General features: G+C 44.7%; 1 protein-coding gene across 1 annotated transcript in view; it reads right to left on the bottom strand.

The window, feature by feature from the left end:
* Nucleotides 1-2,444: 2,444 nt before the first annotated feature.
* WNT3A (Wnt family member 3A) overlaps nucleotides 2,445-16,472 on the bottom strand; it is a 91,145-nt gene continuing 77,117 nt past the window's right edge. Inside the window, exons 3-4 of the mRNA XM_061474380.1 lie at nucleotides 10,070-10,335; nucleotides 2,445-7,495 (exon numbers count right to left, since the gene is read on the bottom strand). Of these exons, the coding sequence (XP_061330364.1) occupies nucleotides 7,016-7,495; nucleotides 10,070-10,335 (746 nt within the window). The 3' untranslated portion in view covers nucleotides 2,445-7,015. The remainder of the gene's footprint in view (nucleotides 7,496-10,069; nucleotides 10,336-16,472) is intronic.

The following is a 16,472-nucleotide window of genomic DNA, read 5'->3' as shown; positions in this document are numbered from 1 at the left end:
TTCCAAGTGGTAGCAGCGGGTGACAAATACATGTTGGGAAGAAGCTCTGACAGGATGATGCCTTCCCTCAAAAACATGGGTGATACCTGTCTGCTTGCCAGCCTATGTCTGTAGCAGGCATGCCTTCAGGATTTTTGGTGGGGTGGAATGCATGGTGAGAAATAAATAAATACTAATAAATAATAAGAAGAAACTTGGAAAAGAAAGAAAAATGAGGAACACATCTCACACCTTCCTGCTTTCCACTTCCCTGCAGGTCTGTCCAAGACCTCCCATTGGTCCACAGAACATGTGTAAGAAAAGAAAAGTCTACAGAGACAGAGGAGGAGACCAAGTTATGTGGTAAAGACTCTTGTGACTGTTGTGCTTCAGGAGCTTTCTGTATCTGTGTGGTATTCATATAATAGTAGGATTTTTGCCCATAGCTGACTTGGTAGGACTTGTCCATTTTCATTATGTGCTCACCAACAGGAAGAGGAGAGATGCTCCAACCCATTAGATACCAGTCAGTAAACTGGATTCAAATAACTATTCTCACATAATAGGTTCACCTTCTGCTTTCTTTGATAAACTTGTAAGTCTGGTGTTATGGAAAAGCTGCCTCCTGATTTATACCAGTTCAAGTGACAGCAGAATTGAGCCCATACACAGTTTTACATCTTAAAGTCTCTAAAGACATGAGAATTAGGAATCTAGAGTGGGATTGACTAGGAGTTCAACTGAGTTGCTCATGCACAGGCATCTATTGCCATATGAGATGCCCTGGGGTTTCTGAAGCATCTGCATGGAGCCAGCAGATATGCTGTGGGACTTAACGGAAGCCTACACTTTTCCACAGTAGCTTCTAGAAGCCAGTGGGGTACCCTGAGGCATCCCAAATGGCTCTAGACACCTATTTTCAATAATTCAGTTCAGCCCTAGATGCTACGTTTAGGCAAATGGAACCCACAATTGTGATTGTATGGGAGTTTAAGCATCTAGCTTGCATGTAGATAACTGCATTTAGACATCTCACTTTGTATTCTGAATCCCACCCTAGGTAACACTGCCTGGGAGTTTACTCCTGGCTTCTTGTTTGTGCTTGAGAAAGTCTCCTCCTCCAAGGTAGCACCAAAGTGGGAGCAGAATGACTTCTTAAATCCATAAAGACACTTGAAGTGTCAGGAATGAGGACTAAACACCTCTCTCTCAAAATGAAGGCCACAGGAGCCTCTGTTTCTCACCAAATGGAAGTATCTGCAATTTGCAGCCATTAACTGCTGAGGCAGGAGGGTCCTGTTCTCTTGCTGTGTAGTGATGAACTGCAGATCAGTTGCTTCTGTTGGAGCACATGAGAGGGCAGGAAACAAGAATGGGGGGAGCTAAGGCATGAAGAGAAGAATTCAGAAAAAAGAAAGCCAGGTCCCGCTGCTGCTGCCCAGCCAAGATTCAGGTAGAAAATAGGATACACAGCTATGAAGAAGAGATGAGATCTCCTCCTGCCCAGTCCACCTTCTCTCCCGTTATTTAATACTCTCTCTACTTCTTCTCCAAGCAGCTGCTTGGGCACATGACTGACAGATCAGAGCAAATATTCCATTCACTCGCCATGCCACAGACAGCATAGTGTTGCTTTCACAGCAGCCTCAGCTCTGGAGCAGGTCTCTGGAAGAGCCAGGAGTCATTTTCCTATGGGTAGCCGATTTAACCATGTGCAAGCTGTCTGCAGGACAGTTTGATTTGGTGCCTTTTCATGGCCCTGTCTTATCTTTCCAAAGCAATATCACTAAGGCACCAACGGAACCCTGGAGTAATTTCATAGTGCAGAACCTAAGACTGGATTCACAGCTCCTAGCTCCTGCAGAGGGCTCATGCTGTAACCCTGAATATCACCAAGAACACCTAGCCCCAGGTTTTCAGGACTGAAACCTCTATTTGATGCTAAGAATGTGATCAGGGTTTCTCCAAACCTCATAATATTACTCCTGTATTTGAATTTAAGAATAGAGGCATGACAAGCATGTGAACACACATGACAAATGTACTATAACCCTTGGACATCTCTAAGACAATAGATACGAATGCACTGAAAACTCTAAAAATGTTTTAGATGGAGGGGCAGAAGAAATTGCTCTCTCAGGTTTGTTAATACAGAAATCTTGCAGTGCTCAGCCAAGACTATAGTACTTCTCTCTGCAGGGCTGATGTGGTTGGTGCTGACAGAGAGATTTCTGCACCATGTTGCATTTTGAAGTGTGGTTGTTTATGCAGTCCCCTCCCAAGATCAGATCCTGTATGCTTTAGTTCTGTACACAAAGCCCCTCGTAAGCAGTGGAAAAATTCTGGAGACTTCAAAATGCTTTGTGATAAGTATGACGCTTAGGCAAAAGAGATACATTGGGGGTCAAGTAATAGAAAATATGCATTTTCCTCCCCATGTTTTTCTTTTCTCTGAGAAAGAGAAGCCCCCTAATTCTAAAACTAAACAAAAGAAAAAAAATCCTAAACTTTCCATTTCTTTCATAGAAAGAAAAGAGATGAATCCAAATTCACCCCTTGCAGGTAGCTCCACTGTCTTTCATAAGGCTGGATGTAGAACTGATGGGCCCTGTCAAACCCATCTATTCAGCTAAAGGAAAAGTTGGATAGCAGCATGTAGGAAGATGGAGTTATATTCTTTTTTTTTATTTGTATTTTTTCATCTGTGTTACTTGGCTGGATGATATCTTCTCCCTTTTCCCTGGTATTGCAAGACACATCCCTGATACAAACCATCTGCCTGAAGACAAACCTCACAAGAAGTGAAGACTGAAGAGAAGGGCACCATGGATCATGGAGGTTGAGTTGGTCAGCTCCCATTTGTTGGATATTAATGTTCTTTTGACTATAGACTGGTGCATTACCCAGATCAACTGAAGTGGAGGGGAAGTTTTGACTGAACACCATTTCCAGACAAGTGCACAATTCAACTGTCTACACTGAGGCATCTCATGTCATTTTGCACACCCTACAGTCTTTGACATATCTGCCCAAGTTTAAGACTTGCAGGAGTCCTATGCCATTGAAGCAAATGCTGGATCCCAATAGGATATTGTAGGGCACCTAAAATGTCATCAGGTGCTGATATTATTGAATGAAACCCTAAGTCCCCTACATAAAGAAGTTCCTATCATTTTCACAGAATGGAAAAACCTGAGGCAGAAGGTGGCTCTGGGTTCAATTTAGACCATCTCCTAAATGAAACTCAATGCAGGCATGATGAGATGTAGGGAGGAATGGCACCTCACTCATCACTGACTCAGTCTTTCATACCAATACAGTGTCAATCCTGACTTGAGACATCTAGTGTAGGCAGTGGACTGGGATCTTAGTTTTCCAATGACACTTCCTGAATTCATGTGTACTAAGGAGTGATGTCCCAAGTCCTTTCTCCAAAGCCATGGGGTCAGATGCAAGCCTAGCATGTGCACTCAGCATGCTCCCAGACCCCTAGCAGGCTCTCCCTCTTCCCTCCTTATAGGTAGGCAGAGCCAGATCAAAGACTAAGACCCTCAGATGCACTTGGGATGATAAACAAAATTCACACAGGTATTTTTCATTGACTTTAGTAGCAACTGCTCAACCCCTTACATTGTATCATCACAGTGGATGACTAATTACATAATAAAACTTAACAATTATGCATAGGCTTCATTAAAAATCCCTTGAACGGGGTGGCAGTCCCCAACCATTTTGCTGTTTCAAGCCTGACAGCCTGACCCCAGCTTTGAATGAAGGAGTACAACTTCCAGACCATCTCAGCTGACGATCAGATTGTAGCTTCACCTCCTTGACTCAGGGTGGACTTCACATCATCAGACTGTACCCATCTAAGAGCTCATCATCTAGTATGAGCTCATCAGCTAAAGTCAGAGGAAAGACAGAACCCAGTGGGCAGTTTACCACACATAGCTTAGATACCATTCTAGGCTATAATGAATCAGCTTCTGGCCTTGTTTGTTTCTTGCCATTTTTCCTAGCAGAAAGCTAGATAAATAGCTTAGACTAGATGACATAGACAGATGAGAGAAATTCCAGCGCTGCAGCCAAAATCTGTTTAAATTAAGAGGCAATTGCTCAGCAAATGCCTAGTCTGTTTTTGTTGGTTTTTCTTCCCTCCATGCTTCCCAAAGAGCTTCACCTGCTAGTGATGCTGGGCTTGGTTCTGGTGCAAAAGCAGAAACAGTGGATGTTAGCGTGCTGTGGATGGGCTGTAGTCAGAGTCCAGCTCCCATATTCAGAGCCAAATCCTTCAACCCATTTCTTCACTGTTATGGTATAAAAGAGTTTGAAACCATCTTGCTCAAAAACATTAGGGTAAATTAGTGCTGGGTGTGACCCTTCTGAAGTCAATCGATTGTTAAGGACTGTGACCTGCAATGATTTGCATCTTCACTGTCAGGGAACCATTTAGTGACAGAAGTACCTGGTGGGACATGTCTAACATCTCTCACTGTGAACACTGCAGCACATTAAGTAAATGAGATGAATCTTTCCTTGTCCCATTTTTTCTAATTCATCATGTCTTCTATTGCATATATGGTTTTCTTCCATATTTCCTTTCTTGACGGCTTGTGTTTGAATACTAGTTATTGTGGCAATTTCACGCGCCAGTGGCTTCGTTCTCTGTTTTCCTTTTCTCACAGTCTGTATTACAAAAGTCAGTCATACATCCATTAGTTGTTCCATCTTTCTTTCAGTTTTTAGTGGTTTATTACTTTCTACCAGTTGGAGTGTGGCCATCCATTGGGTTCAATGTTTACATATACAAATATGACTGATTGTTTTTCTCCCCATTTTTTTCTTTTCCTCTCTTGATCTTTTTTGTTCTCCTTCCCTCCTTTCTGTATCTCTGCTCTCATTGCATTCTATCTTTTTTTTTGCAGAGTACTGACAGAAGTGCCTCCATCAATAAGCAAAGCTTGCTTGTGCCCTTGGGCACAGCCCTGAGACAAATGGGTGATGCACAAACTACACCAGCCTAGGAGTAGTCCCAGGAGACGCCATGACTCAGAGTCAGCCCTTAGAGGCATAATTTCTTCCTGTTTTCTCTCTGATGGGATTAAGCTCTGTTTGTTTCCTGCCTCCTCTGCATACTCCCTGCTTTGATTCTCTGGAATAAGCTGGCATGCAGTAAGAGCAGAGCTCTCTGATTCCTCTGCATAGATGTGCAGGTGCGAACTAGCCAATAGTCATTACAATATCATGATGAAAAGACTCTTATGGGTTACTGGGTGTTAGATCATGCCCCATTTCCTTTCTGGTATTGAAGAGGAATTAAAAATACCAATCCATTGTCCTTTTCCAAAGTAGGAACCCAAAGGTATAGGTAAGGCAAAGAGAATGCAGGACGAGTGCATCTGAGGCTAAACAGGCTACTACTTTTTGCTTGGTTCGTAACAATTCTATATGCCAGCATTGACCAGGAATAACTCAAGGAGAGTTACAGTGCTATAAATGCCAAGGTGGTGGGATGAGATTCATGCCTGATACCCACGTGGCTGAAGGAAACCCTGATGACCATGGAGGAGGCGAGAGCTGTTTCTGTAAACTGGCAATCCTGATCTGAAATCAGAAGTAGAGCAGCATTCAAAGGCAGGCAGGCAGAGGTGAACAGCAGAGATGAGCCAGAACTGCAAAGCTGGGATTCGTCTCTGTGTCCAAACTTGCCCGGACTCTGGGCTGCTTCAGACTCCGGGGTTTGTGCGGTTTAGTCTGTGCCACTTTTAGAGATGAGAATAGCTGTAGAAATTAGGTTTGGACAAAATCTGGCTCAAGTCTGAAACTGTTCCAGCTGGTGGGGTGCAGTGGTGGTGCGTTGGCTCACCATCATGTAAATTAGCAGGTGACAAGCAGTCCTTCAGAGTCTTGTTCCCAACAGATTTGTGGTCTAAGGCTTTTGCTAAGTGCCCAGGGGGAAGCCTTCATGAGGTGCAGAGAGAGGATGGACTAAGTGCACTTTCCATTCTTGGTGGCAGCATTTTCTAATGAGGTGGAAGGGATGAACACTTTCCCTTTCCTCCTCTCCAGGAGCAAGCTGGGATGCTGAGGAGATATCGTATGCCCAGCAGTGAGTGTCCAACCCCAGGGATCTTGCTCTGCACTGCATGCTTCCAAGAAAGACTCGTTGGTTGAACCATGTACCAGGCAACAGCTGGAGCAACATCTCTGTGGGGTGGTCTCCTTCTCAATACACATAGTGAGTCCCTTTCACTTCACAAGTCAGGCAATGAACTTTTCCATACCGTGCACATCACCTGAGTGCCAGCAGGGCATTTGAAGGAAACCATTGGCAGTTTTTTCTCTTTCTTTCCCTCTCCTTCTCCCTCTCCTGCTCTCTACAGGTGTCACTGAATTCTATGTCAAATCTGACAGAAGCTACTACGCTAAGAAGTTCATGTGAAAAGGCTGCCCACTCTACAGCTCTATAATATATTTGTAGACTTCTCTGGTTCCAGGGCAAAGGAGTATTTGCATTATTTTATTTTTTTATTATGAATTTATCTACTTTTATTTCTTTTGCTGCTGTTGTTGCTCATATTATACACAGAGTCTGGCCATTTGGCCAGATAGATCTCAGAAAGCCTGGAGCTGCTGTCCAACACAGCCTCTGTCTGGATGAGGGAAAAGGAGATACTTAGGAAAATGCAAGTCTTTCAAAGGACACTTAATCACACGAGTCACTTCAGGTGGGTGAGAGCAGAGCAAATCCATGCCTTTGCTAATGCTCTTCTTTCCAGCTCTGTATTGTTGGCTGGTTGAAAAACCTCTGTCTTCTACAGGAGGCATTGTTGGGGCGTAACTTGTGTAACTGCCAGGTGTACCTCAGGATAGCCCAGAAGTCATTAGACCTATTCTATCCAACCAGTTTTAGCCTTTTTTAAAGTTTTTATTCTTTTAATATCAAAAAAGTAGCCTTCTCTCATGTCTGCAACCTCAGAGGAAGTAGGCTCAAATCCGTTTCTCCACTTGGAGCCCAGTAAGGGTTTTGCCTGCTTTATTTGCACGTGTGGACATCATAGACCCGTATGCACTCCTGGCAGCGAACGTAGCAGCACCAGTGGAAGATACAGTGGCACTTCTCTTTCCGTTTCTCAGTCCTTGTATTATGCCCACGGCCGCAGCACAAAAGGTCACAACCATCAATCCCATGGGAAGTGACATTACAGATCCTGTCACGGGTTCCAAAGGAGCCTGTCTCAGGGTTGGGCTCACAAAAGTTTGGTGAGTTCTCGTAGTAAACCAGGTCCTTCTCAGTTGGAGCCTTGAAAAAGTTGTATTTGGGTCTGAGGGTCTCGACCCAGCCACGGGATTCTCGATGTTTTTCCACCACCATTTCAGAAGCGCTGTCGTACTTGTCCTTGAGGTAGTCACCGATGACCCTGAAGTCTGGCTGAGACCACCAGCAGGTCTTCACTTCACAGCTGCCTGAGAGGCCATGACATTTGCACTTAAGATGCATGAGTTCAATAATAGACTGAAAAAGAGGAGAGGAAAGGCAAAGAAGAAGGAAAACATTAGCCTGTAATCAAAACATATATTACATTCTGTTATTTAGCCAGGATTTCCCAAAGAATTGCAGTGTTTTCACAGATATATTTACACTCTTGTGAACAGAAATCACTGTATTCTCCTGAAGATGCCCTTCACAGATGCTGGGTCAAAGGCAGGTAAAACCTCTGCAGCTTTATTGTTCTCTGTGAATATCTCTGATTCCCACCCCAAATTTAAGCATTAGTGCTTTCACTAAGGGCCAGAGAGATTTCTCTTCATACTAACTTCTATCTTATCAATGTTCATGTGCGAATATTGCAGCATGATCACCTGAGAACACAGTTCAGACACATCTACCAGAGAAGTGAAGAACACACAAACCTACTAAAACAATGTCTTCATAAATTAAAAATACAGCTATTCCACTGGAAGCTAAAGAAATATGGAATGCCCTAACCATCTAGCACAGAATTGCATCCTTTATGTGTTTGATGTTTTCTTAAGCAAACAAGATTTTAGCCTTGCTGCGGCTGTGTTCAGAAACCTGAAAAGTAATGCATTTTTATTTTTAAGCCATGTTTATGATTTTTATAAAACCATATTAAAAAGGAAATAGGAGACCAACTTTTGATTTTGAAAGATTCAGACTTCAACATAAAACATTGTCCTGGAATAAATGGGAAGGTGATTATTGATCCCCGAAGTTTACTATTACCTCTTATGAAATTAGTTTGAAGGTTTCTAGAGGTGTTGCCCTCCAGTATTCTGAGGTGGGAGACAGCTTTATGCAACTTACTTGATAATCTGCGTTTTCAGACTGATCAGCAAATTTCCAGGTACATGAACAGACTAGTGCCAGCCTGAGTCCAAAAGATTTGCCATGAATCAGCACCTTGGTGTTCACCAGGTGCTTTCCTGTGTTATTTACGGAGTATAACCCGCCGCAAAGGAGGTTGTAATTAGTGATGAGAGAGAACCACAAAATGTTTGGTTCATATAATCATGCTGAACTTAATCAAAGCTTCTGGCATAGTGGTAGGGTTTGAGTTTATATGGGAACTAATATGAAACATTGCCTATGGCTCAGGTTTAGCTGGAAATGCTTGAGTATGGAGGCCTGGAAGAGCTACCCCGTGAGTGCTGCCACTGAGAGTGGAAAACACCGTTGCTTTATAAAACAGGAGGATTTCAGATAATGGTGTGACATCTCTCTAATCTTTGACATCTGTAAAATGTCCCAAAGTATCTCAGTGTCAAGTAACAAGACTTACAGTAAATAGACTTCTGAAGGCTCGTGATCACAGGGCTGTTTGCTCAAAGCTCAGATTTTCCAAGGGCTCTCACTTAAAGGCAAATCCCTCCTTTCCACTCTACCCACCTTCTCCACAGTCCTATTGGTCTCATTATCTATCCCAGCAATGCACGATACCTTGGGGTACCTGGGAGAATTTGGGCAAGTGCTGGAGGAAACCACATCATTGCTTGTAGTCACCTACATTGCAGGCAATTTTTTGTTTCTAGTGGTATTTAATTTTAAAAAGTTGAATTCCTTATTTCAGACCTTCTCTGCTGTGGTGTGAGGTGGGGTAACTCCACCAGGGTTTGACAGTATCCACCTGAGGAGCTCACACCAAAGTCCTAGCCTGTGTGAGGACAGCTGTTCACATGCATCTAGTGCCATTTGTGAGCTCCAGGTGTGTTTAAGGTATCTATCTGTCATGAGATGGCAGAGGTCCTGCAGGACACACACAGTCTTTCCCAGTAGCAGCCCAAGGAAAGGCTGGATACTTCAGGATATCTCAGTTTATACTAAAATGAATTTGTTTAAGCAACTGAAACATCCCCATAAACCTTGGTCTATCACATTTAACTTCAAATGTCTACAGAACAGACATCTTTGGCTGTACAACCCACCTTCCAGTGGAGGGGAACGGGCACAGTTCAGGCATCATTAACTGAGCTATTTCAAATTTCTTCTTCGAGCTGAGATGAAATCACATCCTATACCTGTCTATCTTCATCCATTTTCTGTAAAAGAGGTCTGGACAACTGACTCCAAGGTAGACATTTACATCTAGGTGGGTGAATTTACTTAAAGCTTTCATAGATCAGGTACTTTGGTCACCTCCCTGACAAGAACTATCATGGTACAGGTATCATAGAATAACAGAATGGTTTGGGTTAGAATGGACCTTAAAGCTCATTCAGTTCCAAACCCCTGCCATTGGGCAGGGACACCTTCCACCAGACCAGGTTGTTCCAAGCCCCATCCAACCTGGCCTTGAACACTGCCAGGGGTGGGGCAGCCACAGTTTCTCTGAGCAACCTGTGCAGGGCCTCACCACCCTCACAGGGAAGAACTTCATAATATCTATTCTAAACATACCCTGTTCTAGTTTAAAGTCATGTCCCTTTCTCTTATCACTACATCATTTCATGGTGTAAAACTGCTCAGATTTATGTTTGGTTATTCCCCTCAATTCCCTCCCAGTGTTCATTATGGCAGGTAAGAAAAGATTAATGGGAGACTGAGAAAGATGAAACTAAATATCCTTACGGTCCTTCCAGCTTCATTGTTGTGCCTGTTCATGGCTGACCGAGCGTCTGGTCTGTTCTCTCGGGCATCTGCAAACTCCCGAGACACCATGCTCCCAAACTCCACGTCCTCGCTGCAGCCCCCCCATTTCCAGCCTTCCCCTGGAGAGCCCTTGTGGCGGGTGTCACAGCCGCAGATGGTGGCCGAGCCCTCGGCGCAGGATCTGGTCACCGCAAAAGCCACTCCAGCAGAGGCAATGGCATGGACAAAGGCTGATTCCCTGGTAGCTGTGAAAGAGAGAAATCAATGAATAGTGGCCAGTGAAGGGACCACACATGGCTTTGATCAGCCCTGTGAACACCTTCCCTTGAGGGCATGGCAGAAGGCCAAAAAACTCTCCTTTTTCCTGTGGTCCTGCTTGGACCTACTCCAAAGATGTTTTTGTATACTAGGAAATAAACTCCTGTGTAGACAGGACCAGGCTTGATTCAAGACCACTGAGGTCAGCCAAGCAGTTTTGACTGAGGTCATCCTGAGGTCTTAAGATAGGGCCATGGCAAAAGAAAAAACAGTGCAAACCTGACTTTCAGGCAGTGTGCATAATATGCTATATGGTACTTTGCAGGCTATGCATCATGTAGCCATATCCTGAGCTGCAGTCTTGGCTTCAGATGCACAGAATTTGACCTATGTTCTTACAACATGGAAAATGCATGTCCGCACTTATTTATAGCCTCCATCATTAGTGGTAGGACCTGAATCAGGTAAAGCACTTCCTCCTCCTCAGCTAGGAGAGCTTCTGATGGCTTGAAGGTAGGAAAATACCAGGATGGCCAGATACTTCCCAAACTACACTATATAAACTAAACATTGTCCTCACACTCCATCCTGAGACCACCTTCTTTTTCTTAAGCTCACTTACAGGCACTGTTTAATATGTGGCACGTTACATCTATAGAAAGTTTTGCTCACTTGCCTAATTAAGGCCCCTACCAAGGGGACTGGAAATGAATTGATTCCCCTCCAGTTTTGGTCTCAGTATGTTTCTTCACTCACTAGAAATGACAGTTCCACACAACACCTCAGAAAACACTACTGAATGCTTCTTGGATTCAGCAAAATGACACTTTTAAAATGAACAGGGATATTCTCAAACCCTTGAGGCAATTCTAAGAAGACACAAAGATTCTCATAACAGGCCTCTCTTAACCTCCTATACTGTCTCCCACACGAGCTCACCTTGCACCTATAAACCAAGAAAGCATTTTGTCAATGATACCTTTCAGATGATTGATCTAGGACAGTGCTGAAATATTGAATGAATCCATGCAGGGGAATTATCAAGTTTGCAGCTGATGCAGCTTCACCAGCTTCTACTGAGCTTTTCATCAGCTGATGAGGTGCCTACTCGAAACCGCTCAAACCTTTTCTGCTCCGTATTTTGCTGATCTGAGCTTTCTCTGGACATTTTGTCTTAATCTTTACCATCTAGATGCTTCCAGGCTTTACTAACATTAAGACAATTTAACACGCCAAGCCTAAAAGCCAACATGTTCTTGGGGAGAAATCAAAACTGCATGCTTGCAGAGCAGCCCCGTCTGGATTGAAGGCTTAAGCAAGAACTTGTGCAGCACCTCTTAGCTTTGGGAAGGGAACCAAATACAACAATATGCAAATCAAATAATGTGCATGAACATACAAGCCAAAGGTATGAGCAATGTCCTGGAACATGTTGTCAATGCACATCATGAGGTTAGTAAGACACTGAGGGCTAGAACCAAAAAAGGAAAATGCAGGAACCCTCAATTCCAAAATGTGTTTTTGAAAAGCCCTTGTTCAGCATCTGTCCAGCCTGGAGTATCCTAGCTTCCTGCAAATGGTGATGCCGTTCATGAGCTGTCTGAAAGCTCAACTTTTGAGCATAAATAGATGAGTCCAGTTTTAACAGGACTGGGGACTTGGCATCTTGCACTTACCTAAGCACAGCTGGGACCCAGAAACCAACTCCTGAGGTGGGGATTTTTGCATGATGTCTTCAAGGACATTAATGACCACCCCTGCGGTCTGTGAAGGCTTATAGAAGCCAGTCAGATAAGCTAGTGGGATGAATGCCATTTCCCTCTGGTAGGTAGGTAGAGGGTATAGTGACTGATGAGATAACAGCTGAGAATGCCTTCCATCTCCCCTTATTGTGGTTTAAGTAATCTTGAACCTTTTAATAGAATCATAGAATGGTTTGGGTTGGAAGAGACCTTAACGATCACCCAGTTCCAACCCCCTGCCACAGGCAGGGTCACCTTCCACTAGACCAGGTTGCCCCAAGCTACATCCAACCTGGCCTTGAACACTGCCAGGGATGGGGCAGCCACAGCTTCTCTGGGCAACCTGTGCCAGAGCCTCACCACCCTCACAGGGAAGAACTTCTTCCTCACATCTCATCTAAATCTCCCTTTAAAGCCATTCCCCCTTGTTCTGTCCCTACAGGCCATTGTCAAAAGCCCTTCTCCAGCTTTCTTGTCAGCCCTTTTAGGCACTGGAAGATGCTGTAAGGTCTCCCTGGAGCCTTGTCTTCTCCAGGCTGAACAAGCCCAGCTCTCTCAGCCTGTCCCCATTGCAGAGGTGCTCCAGCCCTTGGACCATCTTCGTGGTCTCCTCTGGATTTGCTCCAATAGCTCCATATTGACCAACACCCCCAAGTCCTTCTCCTCAAGGCTGCTCTCAATACAGTCTCCCCCAGCCAGTGTTTGTGCTTAGGATTGCCCCAACACAAGTGTAGGACATTGAACTTGGCCTTGTTGAAATCCATGATGCTGGCACTGCCACCCCTCTCCAGCGTGTCCAGGTCTCTCCGGATGACATCCCTTCCCTCCAGTGTGCCAACTGCACCACAGAGTTTGGTGTCATTGGAAACTTGCTGAGGGTGCTCAGTTCCACTGTCCATGTCATTCACAAAGATGTTGAACATCGCCAGTTCCAACACCAACCCCTGAGGAATGCCTCTTGTCACTGATCTTTATTTGAACGTTGAGCTGCTGACAGCAACAATTTGAGTGAGACCATCCAGCCAGTTCCTTATCCACCAAGTGGCCTGTCTGTCAAATCCATGTCTCTCTAATTTACAGAAGGGATGTCTTGTAGGACATTGTCAAATGTTTTGCACAAGTCCAAGTAGATGACTTCAGTTGTTTTTATGTATCTTCTTTTTATAGAATCTTTTCCCATTCCTCTTGATGTCCCTGGCCAGATTTAATTCTATCCTGTCTTCAGCTTTCCTACCCTTTCCTACCCTGGATGCTCTTACATTTTTTTCTGTATTCCTCTCAGGCTACCTGTCCTTGCTTCCACACTGTGTAAGCTTCCTTTTTTTTTGCTGGAGTTTCTCCAGGAGCTCCTTGTTCATCAGCACAGGACATTCAATGTCCATTGGCTCCTCATCCATGCCCAGGTAAAGCTCCATGAACTTCAGCTGGTCACTGACATGACTCTTTCTTGTCTCCCCTACCAGTCCTTCCTGAAGAGCTTGTATCCTTCCATTCTAACACTCCAGTAACAGCAGCCATCCCACCACTTTCGTGTGATACCAATAAAATCACAGCCCTACAGGCGTGTGCACATTTCTGTCTCCTCTTGTTTATTCCCCATGCTACATGTGTTTGCATAGAGGCATTTAATTTGGGTCCTGATGAAACTGAGTTACTGAAGCTGATTTTTGATGCACTGCTACACCATGGACAGGAGAAGAATATGATTCTTCTTATGGTGAGAATGGTGAGGTCACGGCACAGGTCGCCCAAGGAAACTGTGAATGCTCCATCCCTGAAGTGTTCAAGGCCAGGTTGAATGGGGCCTTGAGCAACCTGGTCTAGTGGGAAATGTCCCTGTCCATGGCAAGGGGTTAAGAACTGGATGATCTGAAGATTCTTTCCAACCCAAACCATTCTATGATTCTGCAATTCTGTGATTCTGATATTCTACAATTCTTTTTCTCCCTTCTGTCTGACAGACGTAGTGGCTAAAGCACATTGCCTGGGTAGGTTAGCTCTCATCTCTTGGGAATCATCCCTTTCTCTGCTCAGGAAGAGAGACCTGATCTAGGCCTTTGGCTCTTTGGGAAGGTGCTATAGGTGTTGAATAGATGTTTGCAAGTGCCACGGAGAGCCCCTGTGCCTTGCCATGCTACGACTGAAAAGAAAGCACCTATACGCACAGTGTTTGCGCAGAAAACCTTCTCCTAGATGGGTTTAAGATGGGTAGCCTTGGCGTCCACAGGTCATGGATTCCATCTGGGCTTCAGCAGGAGCCATTAGCTTAGAACAGAGATCTTTCTCTGTGCATACAGTTGCAGAGCTCACCAAAGCCCAGGGAGCTTCAGACAACAGCAAGAGGGTCTGCAGAATTTCTGCATTTTTCAGGACTTGGAAGCTGAGCAAGCAGTTCCAGGAGGACACCCAATCCTAAATCCCAAATCTGTTACCTAAACTCTTGAGGGTTGCTAGTCCTTCCTGAAAGCCTACAGCTCCAGGTGGCTATTGATAGGATTTGTCTTAAGAAGCACCTATTATACTCGGCTCTCTTCCCAGAAAGAGCGCAATGCCTTTTACAGCCTGTATACGTTGTAATCACTCCCCTGCTTTTGAAATGCAGCCACCTCTGGGGTGGAGTGCAGCCACCACTTAACAGCACACAACAGGAAGCAAATAGCATTGTATCTGATCGTAACTACCTGGGGAATGTAGGCAGGCAGAGCAAAGAAACTGAGATCTGGCCTCGGGCACTGAGGTTAGGAGTTTGTCTCTTGAGAAAGTTGCAGCCTATCTCTTAATGACTCCACGAAATTAGGGCACTAGGTTTACATCTCCTACCCCTAACTTAAGGCACCGAGTTCAATATTGACGCAGATGGAAGAGCGCCATCGCGTGAATCACGTCCTGCCACCTAAGTTATAGGACTGTCCTCCGATTACTAAGCAGTCCTGACCCCACTGAGCTCCGAAGAGCTCCCCAGGTTGTAGCCGGGGGCAGTGTGGCTGCAGGAATGGAGGAGTGTATAGAGATACAGATAAGCAGAAGGAAAGCATGCACTTGTAATGGAAATGAGGGGTTATTAAGGTGCCATATAAAAATGCAAGAGACTTAGCAAAGATAACAAGAAAGTGCAGTATATTTGTCAGGTCACTTCATTCCTCTCTGGGTGGTTCTGGTAGCAGGAGACAAGCAGCTCGTTAGGACTTGAAGAGAGCTTCTGGAAAGTCGTCCGGCAAGAGAAGGTTAATAGGGAATAATACCTCATGGGGATGTTGATTTAAGAGCATATTAACCACTTTGTTTTCAGTGCAGCACAAGGTCACCAAAGCTCTGGCCTCAGATTGTTTAATTTCTGCCTAGTCCTGAGTTTCCCTGCAGGGCTTAGAGCCTTGGATGGCTGGTGCTTTGAGGTACCCTTTTCTGGACCCTTTCGAGAGGGTTGGCTATTAGCAGAAAAGGTACTGAGACATACAAAGGTCCTCTAAGGATGCTTTGTAGCCACCTCCTAATGCAGAGGTCCTTCAAGTCCCTGGTCGCTTCTGGAAACTGTTTCTTAAGGCGCCTGATGTGTGAAGCTGAGAGCCTGAATCCTAGAACAGTTTGGTTTGGAAGGGATCTTTGAAGGTCATCTCTCCAACCCCCACGCCATGCGAAGGGACATCTTCAATGAGATCAGGTTGCCTAGGACAACATCCAGCCTGGCCTTGAATTTCTCAAGGGATGTCCTGTGCAGAAGACCTCTGACCACCCTGCCTCAGCATCAGAGAAATCTTGGGATGCAAAAACACATGGCCGAGCGGTAATCATATGAGAATTCAAAAACCTGAGGATGAGGTGACCTAAGAGTTGAGTTCCTGCTTTCTTGGGGATTTTTATATGACTTTGGACAAATCCTTTGTCTGTGCTTCTGCTTCCTTATCCATACACCTGAGGGCAATCCTGCTTATCTCCTCAGGAGTGTGCAATGTTGAATCTGCAATTCAGTGATGTCTTCAGAATTGTGGGCAGAAAGTGCCAAAGATGAACAGAGGGTCATCAAGTTGTGGGAAGAGGAAGGCAGATGAATAATCACACAAATATCTCAACTGTCTAGTATATGAAACGTTCTCTCATGTGTTGTTCTGCCGAGACAGTGACTTATTTTCCCTGAATCTTTCTCTGAATGACTAAATTATTAACCCCAGGTCAGGTAGATGTCCCAGGTATGTGGGAGGAAGGACTATGGTGATGTAGAAGGATGAACAGAATGGTTTATATTGGTCTTAACATGCTACAGTCCCTTTTTTACCACCTTTGTACCATAGTACTGAGCCCTGTTGTCCCTGTTCTTGACATCCTAACTCTTCCCTTCCTCCCTGCACAGTGGCCTGGTGGTAACAGCAGGCTCCTGGGACAGGGCA

The sequence above is a fragment of the Pezoporus flaviventris genome, unplaced genomic scaffold, assembly GCF_033815535.1.
Source record: "Pezoporus flaviventris isolate CSIRO_AGI_PZ_B2104156 unplaced genomic scaffold, CSIRO_AGI_Pfla_v1 ptg000079l, whole genome shotgun sequence".
In the NCBI taxonomy this organism is placed as follows: Eukaryota; Metazoa; Chordata; class Aves; order Psittaciformes; family Psittacidae; genus Pezoporus; species Pezoporus flaviventris.
Note: the sequence above shows the minus strand (reverse complement) of the source record. Positions and strands in the feature narration are given on the sequence as shown.